Source organism: Teleopsis dalmanni, chromosome 2 (genome assembly GCF_002237135.1).
Source record: "Teleopsis dalmanni isolate 2A chromosome 2, ASM223713v2, whole genome shotgun sequence".
In the NCBI taxonomy this organism is placed as follows: Eukaryota; Metazoa; Arthropoda; class Insecta; order Diptera; family Diopsidae; genus Teleopsis; species Teleopsis dalmanni.
The window spans coordinates 81,431,301-81,439,797 of record NC_051847.1 but is presented as its reverse complement, the minus strand read 5'-3'; the positions used below and the strand labels follow the sequence as shown (position 1 = coordinate 81,439,797).

At 28.1% G+C, this 8,497-nt stretch overlaps 2 protein-coding genes across 2 annotated transcripts in view; one reads left to right on the top strand and one right to left on the bottom strand.

Moving 5' to 3' along the window:
- The window catches only part of LOC119674919 (anillin-like), a 3,652-nt gene extending 2,238 nt beyond the window's left edge, over positions 1 to 1,414 (bottom strand). The window contains exons 1-3 of the mRNA XM_038086077.1: positions 1,302 to 1,414; positions 865 to 1,206; positions 3 to 768 (exon numbers count right to left, since the gene is read on the bottom strand). Coding sequence (XP_037942005.1) covers positions 3 to 768; positions 865 to 1,206; positions 1,302 to 1,319 — 1,126 coding nt within the window. The 5' untranslated portion in view covers positions 1,320 to 1,414. The remainder of the gene's footprint in view (positions 1 to 2; positions 769 to 864; positions 1,207 to 1,301) is intronic.
- A 1,530-nt stretch (positions 1,415 to 2,944) lies between these two features.
- Positions 2,945 to 4,148, top strand: LOC119680582. Its single transcript, XM_038093480.1, has 3 exons — positions 2,945 to 3,075; positions 3,149 to 3,413; positions 3,477 to 4,148. The coding sequence occupies exons 1-3, from the start codon at positions 2,975 to 2,977 to the stop codon at positions 4,050 to 4,052; spliced, it is 942 nt and encodes a 313-aa protein (XP_037949408.1). The 5' UTR covers positions 2,945 to 2,974; the 3' UTR covers positions 4,053 to 4,148.
- The last annotated feature ends 4,349 nt before the right edge of the window (positions 4,149 to 8,497 follow it).

Below are 8,497 nucleotides of genomic sequence, written 5' to 3'. Positions count from 1 at the left end.
ACGTCCTGATACTAAACCAGGTTTGACATTTGCCAATTTTGGTTTCTCTAATTCTTCATTTACTGTATTTTTTAAGTTTTTAGATATGTTATTATTAACTGGATTAGTGCATAGCTTTGTTTGTTCTTTTTGTGGTTTATCGAGATCTCTCTCTCGGTTCACATTACATTCTTTGTTTGTATAATCGTAAGCTAGCTTAGTTGTTGTGGATTCTCGTCTCTGAAAACCTTGTGCTTCAAGTGAATTTATAACCTTGGGATCCCAATTAAGCTGTTTAGTTTTACTGCTGCTAATACGATCACAGGAGTCATTTTGTTTTACTTCTTCAGTAGTTTGGTTTGGTACTGTTGCCTGCGATTGTGTTATTTTTTGACAATTTTTTGCTGTGTCTGCAAGTTTTCTGCTAGGTAAATCAGGTTTTGGTGGTGGAATTGTACTTATATGATGATGCTGTGTATCATCTTCCCATTGGTTTATAGAGTTAGCTAAAGCTGCAAGTCTACCATGCCGTTGTTTCGACTTCGAGGGGCTGTCATTTAAACATGCATCATCAGAGGAACCAGCATGAAATTGTGCTTCAGTCCGATGTATTGGAGACGATAAATCATCAGTGTTCGAGTAGAGTGCACCTAACCTCTGCAAACGATTACGTGAAGTATCACGTATTTTGGCTAAAGGTTGATTTATTGCTTCTTTTGGTAGCTTACTGTTATCTTCACAATCTTCTTCACTATCTGTTATATCCCGTTCTTCTACTTCAACTTGTACCTATACATTAAAGTAATAGTAAAATACATTATTTATCAACTTTTCAAGTTCGATATCTATATGAATATAATTTCCTAGCGTGAAAACAATACTTGCCTCTACATCGTTATTTGTCATAATATTAATTTCTATTCCCAAATCTACATTTTCCTTATTCACATTGGAAAAGTTTACTACGGTGTTTGGAAGAATTTTAGAAGCATCTGCAGGAATTCGTTCAATTATTTTTCCGCCAATGCTTGAAGCAGATATTACGCTAGTTTTTTGCTGCGGCTGCTGTGGTTGTTTTTGTATTCGTTCCTTTTGATTTGTTTTATGCTGATTTGGCATTAATGCGTTAGAGGCATTAACGTCCGAGGATGCATCTGCCAGTGGATATTTACTAGCATTACTTATACCAAGGGCACGACTGCGCTGTTCCGCTTTCTCAAGCATGCGCTGTTTTTATTAAAAATATTCAATTTTAAATAAATTTATTTTGCGCATTAATAAAATGAATTTTTTTTATAACAGAAATTATTTCTGCTACTTACCTGAGTGAAAGGATCCATTTTATTTTGTAAATATTAAAATTATAATATTTTTTAAACAATTAATACTTTTTATAACAAATATAACAAGAACAATTGAAGTATATTTTTCAATTGAATTAACTTTTAGAAATTCTCCTATTTCTTTCTTTTCTTTTTCTTACACCAGCCTTCTTGCACTTACAACGACGCGACAATAACTGCTTGAAATTTGAATTTCTGAATTTTAATGCAAACAAAGCAAATCCACACAGAGTTGTATTTTAAAATACGTAATTGAACTCAGCAGATGTGTATTTTTTACTATATTCGAAATAAATAAACTATAACTGTAACACGAATTAGAAACAAATACCAAAAATAAATTTGAAATGAAAATGGTGAATATAAACCAATGCATATATATCAGAAAAATTATTTTGCTTATTTATTTACTGTGATACTCTTTTCCTTATGCAGCATAAGGCTTTAAGAATCATTTTAATATGTAATCAAAAACTATAAATCGTGTTACTAAATTGCCAATTTTATTTATATAGATAATTGTTTTAGAATTTAATTATATCACATTGAAATAGGCTTGTGTTTCAAGCTTAATAAAATATGTTTTTCGATTTAATAATAAATAAAATCTAACAGAATTCTATTACTGTTTTTAAGGTGTTTTGTTATTGTAGTTTTACTATTTCCAATATACTACAATATACTAACACAACAAGCAATAAAATATGAACATTTCACATATAATTAACATCAGTTAATATATAGCCAATTTTCAATAACACTAAGAATTAAATAATTTCACATTAAGTACATAATTAAACTACAATTTATTTAGTTATTAAATTTTAGGTTTATGAATATTAAAGTAGCGCTTTTAATTTAGTTAAGTACGACAAAACTAATTTACAAATATAGTTTTCTAAATTAAATTAAACTTTAAATATGCTTCTTATGCACTCAGTTGTGAAATTGTATGTGCTTTCAAATCAGCTGATTTCGTTCATATGTGTTTTGTTTAATAAGGGCATGGTCTGAACAAGGAAATATGAAAACAATAAAATTAAAGCCGAGTTTGTTTTATTTTTGTTTATGTTTTTGTATGTATTCACATTCTAAGCGATGCCCACTATCGCTAAAAACGTAAGACTATGATCTTGTATCAGAATTGACTTTAATAGACTATGCATGCCCTTTTTGGTCTGCCAGTATAACTTAACCTAACTTTTATATGTATTTTTTATTATTTATAATTGATATCAAATATCTAGTTCAAATCAAATTTTATAATATATTTAACAATAACTAGAATCAGATGTTCTACTGAATAGCACACAAATTTTATATATATTTAAATATTAGTTATCTTAGTAACTTGGTTGCCTGGTAAGGCGGTAAAATCAAATAAATAGTAACTTTAATTATATCGTTTGAATACTCTCCACAAATATGTGGTATTCATAAAAGAAATGTGTTGCTTTGAACATGTTGTATCGAAAACATTTTGCAACATTGAAACTTGACCTTAAGTAAATGCTTACAATTTTTTTATACGTTTTCTAACACTTTCAACTTATAGATGACAGAAGAATGTTTATTTTCTTTGTGGGTTTTTTAGCATGTTTTTGATAGTTTAAATATTTTGAAATTTGTTTATTTAAAATATTTGTTTCAAAATGACCACCGAGGATTTACTTAAAGTAAATTTACTGTGTAATTATGCCACAACATTAAATGGCGATTCACATGCAAAGCTCTTATTAAAATCTCATTACATGTAAGAAAATGTCGCGATGATATAATTAAATAATAAAAGAAAAATGTTAAAATAAAATTTTGTACTTTTTCAGAACTACTAGTAAAAAAATAGTCAAACTGCAGCCAGAAATACAAGTGGCAAATTTCAATGTTTCGCAAATGTGTCCACGTTGTTCTTGTTACTGGAGTGAAAATGATTACAAACTGAAATTGCATCCACAAAAAGTAAATATGAATGGAAAAACTAAAAAGTTACTATCAAAACTACAAGCAACAAAAACTGGTGAAAAGCCTTTCCGTAATAAGAAACAAAAAAAGCGAGCAAAATGGTTGCAAAAACGGTGCACGAGTAATGTTGTAAGTAATTTACTTAAATTTTTAAAATAATAAATATAATCAAACGATATTAATAAATAATAGGATATACTTTGTAACTTCTGTCATAAAACGTCACATATTCCATTGGTAAAAGCTAACAAAACAAAAACTGTCCCGAATAATAACTTAGAGAGTGCAGAAATTAAGAAACCAAAGAAAAAGAAGCCAAAAAAGAAGGACAACACAGCTGGGTTGAAAATTGTTGAGCCATCCGTGAGTAAGCGTCTGTCAGAAATATCTACAGATAAGCATCACAATTCAAATATTACTGCTACAAAAACGAAGAAAAGAACTGTAAATATAGAAAACAAAACAGTAAACAATAATAATACTCCAAAGAGCAATAATGCTCTATTAAGCAAAACATTGAAGTCATTGAAAACAGTTAACAATACTAATACTCCAAAGAGCAATAATGCTCAATTAAGCAAAACATTGAAGTCCAACAAAAATAAAAAGAAAAAGAATATAACAACGACAGTTTCAGTTGGTCAGAAGATTCAATCCAAAACCCAACAGCAAAACTCTTTGCTGCAACTAGCCGCCTTACTCAAGCAGCAATCTTCAAAATCTGCTACTACCACAACACCGAATCGTTTAGATTCATTACTTAAATAAAGTCTACTACGTGGAACAATTTGTAGTTAATGTAAAAAATGGAGCTGTATAATCAGTTGTTCCATAATGTACTTGCTCTATATTAATTTTTAATGATAAATATTTGTATATAAATTAGAATTGCATATAAGACTTTCGTTTTATTCATTTTAATTTTGTTTTACAATCTATTATAATTAATATTAATTATAAATTAATTTAAAATTAAATCTTTTGTTATACAACATTGTTATGATAATTTTTATATAATTAACTTATAATTGTGCTGACAAGTTTTAATACATATTTCCAAAACTGGAATAGTAAAAATAAATAAAAAATTTACTTAAGTAACTTATAACTTACTTTTAGCCTAAGTTAAGTATCGAAAAAGTATAATTAACTTGTCTTCTTCTGCGGGACAGTATATAAATCTTATTGACCTATTATCTAATTGAATGAATGCTATATTTATGTACAAAACCGTTATTGCGTAAAAATTATTTTGTTTATTAATATAATGTAATAAGTGATTTTAAGTGATTGTCTTACTTTTTAATTTACTTTAAGAAAATATGACTTGTCCTTATTATTGTTGAAATAAATCCTGTTAAAAAAATATTAAAATTTCATTGAATTATTTTATATTATAAAATATTTTTTTAAAACACTTTAAAGACGTTAAGACAACTTAAAGGAAAACATTTACAATTTATTTTAAAAAGAAAACACGATATTTAAAATATATAAAATACAACAGGTAGAAACATTCTTTTATGGTTTATATATATATATATATATATATAATGCTGTTTTTAATCTTAAAAATTCTCGATACTAATACGTTGAACAACATCTTCATTTTATATCTTAATTATTCTGAATATATAAAACAGCTGCCTTCCCAATACAATGATTTATCAAATAAAATAAAAAGAAGAAATTATTATAACGACATCTGCACTTGCCTTTGTATCTTCTGTTGTTTAATTCACAAACCGCAGATTTTATCGAACCAAATTTGTGAACAGTAATGCACATATAGTCTCATATGTACAGTAAATGAAGTGTATACTTTTCTCTTACATATTCTTTAACATAATTATTAAATACTTCGTTTATGTATTTTCTATAAAAACCTTCGCATTAATTTGTCTTTGATCGTAGCATTGAGTTCTATACCCTACAGACAAATTCAAACGATGTGATGGATAGAGTTTTTATAAAATAAGTAAGCTTTGCATTTTAATATTTATATATATATATTATATATGGTGCTGTCAAGAAAATACCATAAGTTTAAAATTGCGCTGGATTGCGGTTTGAGATTTTTTTGTTTGTGTATTGGTTGCACTGTTAGTGGGTAACAACTATCTGGGTTCCTAAAATGACCATGTCTACATTTCGGAGTCACTCGTCGAGTTTGGCACCCAAATGCCGTTCAGCACTCCCAAAAGAGACTACATAGGCGGATCCTTGCGGGCTACAACAACAGCTAACTGCGATGTTTATTTTGAGTTTAACGAACGTGTGACAAATTTAAATGGAATCGGGTGCAGCGGATTATTCAACATGTTAAAGTAGTCCTTTAGCAACGATAATAAGGTATAATCAAGAACTTATAATTGATGCAAATGCTTTTAGTAAGGTCACGAAGATATTGAAGATGATGTCAGTTCTGGAAGTTCTAGAACTCTGAGAGTTCTAATAATGCGGAAAATATAAAAAAAATTTTTTAGATTGTGCTTGCTTAAGGTAGAATTACCATTAGTGCGGTTGCTGGAGAAACAGGCAATAGTTTCTATAAATGCTTTGGTCATGAAATTAGTGGCAGCAAAATTTATTGCAAAATTTCAGAATTATTTGATTGTTTATTAATCTGATTTAAGAAATGTAATATAACTGTTATGCTACAACCACCATATCCTCCAGTCATCACATATTGCAAATTGTTTTTATTCTAATCTTAAAATGATACTAAGAGCCGATTTATAGTTGAAACTCAAGTCTTAATACTTACTTAAGTATTAAGTAAGCCACCAAATTTAAAACTGACTGTGAAATTGGCCCTGTAAGACTAATGTTTTCAATAATAAATGAGATAAAGACGAAATCGCAGAGCGAGGCTGTACTAAAATATGTACCCAAAAAATTTTTCATAAACTGAAAACTACGGTGGAACTATTTTCAAGTGAATAAAGTAGACATTGAAGATAAAAGAAGTAACTTAATTATTACTAAAAATTATTAAAGTTTTAAATTTAAAAATGTCTTGTTACTTTTTGATTACACTTTATATGAGTAAATCTTTTAATCAAATATAGTTAAGCAGATTTTATTTAGTTCTAACTGCAATATTTGACTGTTCTTTTATATATACAATATTTCTCCTATTGTATAGTGCAAAATATGTCTATGAAGCCCAACTGTTATGTGTTTACTTCAAGTTTTTTTTCGCTCCTTCTTAACTTTTCCTAACAAGTTTCGATTCTTCGATTCCTTGACCATAACTCATTCAGTTCATTTAGTCGTTCAGCGTGTTAAGCAGACCAAAAATAACAACAAATGACAAGGCCGTGTAGCTCTAAAATGTGTATCTCACATAAATACATACATATAATTTTATTGCATATTTTATTTATATCTTTGGTCAAAAAGGAAACTAAACATGGTTTTTGTAAAAGCATCATGACAAAGATGAAATAAAACCAAAAACGCGTTTATAACCTTAATGAGGCTGATAAGGAGTTGTCTGAAATTTGTGCCAGTGGTGGAATGAAACTGATCTAAACTTGTTTGGATCTTGAAGAGACGGTATTAATTATATATTATTAAAATATAATTAAACGAGATATATGTACAGAAATATTAGAGCATCTAAACTGTATTATAGTTGATTATAGCATATAGATACTAAAGAATAATTTCCTAATAAGGTTCTTTTAAATAGTTATAATGGGAGTTAGAAATAAAAAATTGGTATTAAAATCTTTTTTCATTAGGAGTTTCAAAAAAAAATTTAACATTTTAGTCTAGTTTTTTAAGAGATTTTCACGGCATTGGGAATTTGAAAATATGTTACCGTTTAAAAACAACTTTAATAGGTCTTATATTTAGTAGTACATAATATGAAAAGATTTAATAAAAAAGGGTTTAATTTATCCGTCAGTTATAGTTTAAAAAAAAAATAATACTAATTGTTTAATCGATGTCCCTCAAAAGGGAATATGATAATGATTGGTGCTCAAAAGCCAGTTTTTAAATTAAAAAATTTAGACAAACTATGGATGTAAACAAAGCCGATGAGAAGCCGTTGAGAAAAAAAAAATTTTCAAATTCATTACACGAATTTAACCCGCAATAACACTAGAACTCTATCAGTTCCGAATCCAATTGATATTCCTAAGGATGGCATTTTGGTAGTAACCAGTCTTATCGAACCTAATAAAGCTTAGACATCATACAAATAAAAATGCATTTTTTCCTTTTTGTCATAAAAAAGCAAGTTACATTTATAAATTTTTCTTATTTATCTTTAAACACTCTTTTTACTCTTCTATATAGGGGGAATATAGATTAATTACTATTTTTCTCCGTATTTTCTACTGTAAACATCAAATTTTATTTTCGTTTAACATTAATCTCTTTATTAATATAAATAAACATTTTTTCTATAGCTTACTTCCCCTTTTTATTTGTTTTTGGTTTTTTAGTGCTGTTAGTTGACACATTTGATCAATTATTTTCGGCTTTAATTTTTTAATGCTTTTAGCTGGCATATCGATTCTTTTATTTTTATATATTAAGTCCTGGCAATTGATTCTATTATTAAATAATTGCTGATAACAACTATAAACCTGAGAATAGTTAATCTCCAGACATCACGTTTACAACATCGTGGGAATATGACCCATTTGTAACATGACAGTTGAGTACAGTGAGATTGCAGCATTAAAGTAAAATATAAATAATATGAAAATATTTATTAATTTATAAACTAAAACGATACTTGTGAGCTAAGTTGACTGCTCCCCAGAGTGATGTGAAGAGGTTTACTTCGTATTTGTAAAGAATTTTCTTTTGTAGAGCGTTCATATGTGATATGTGACATTTTTATTATGTGCTTTAATTACCTGAGAATGTGAATTGAAGAATTTCTCTTTATTTTTCAATCTGTTTTTAGTACAAATCGTGGTTTCTTCTGATTTCTGTTGATTACTGTTGTTGCTTATGCTATAATTAATTAATTAAAATTTTTTTGTTGTGTAAAATCAAATCGTTATTTCCAAAGTTATCACTGGCTAATCGTCTTATATCACTAGCTAGAGTTTATGTTCTTAACTGCTTTTCACTTTATTATCTGAGTCCATATTTCTATTTTCTTTCTTGTTCTGTGTTAGCTAGCCCATAATTTTCTCTATTCTTAAGTTTTAGTGTTGTTAGCAGGTACTTTGGCTGTTGCTTTT

Coding starts and splice junctions, on each gene's coding strand:
- LOC119680582 (XM_038093480.1), top strand. CDS start 2,975: ATGACCACCGAGGATTTACTTAAAGTAAATTTACTGTGTAATTATGCC. Junction 3,076..3,148: donor TTATTAAAATCTCATTACAT/GTAAGAAAATGT, acceptor GTACTTTTTCAG/AACTACTAGTAAAAAAATAG. Junction 3,414..3,476: donor AACGGTGCACGAGTAATGTT/GTAAGTAATTTA, acceptor AATAAATAATAG/GATATACTTTGTAACTTCTG.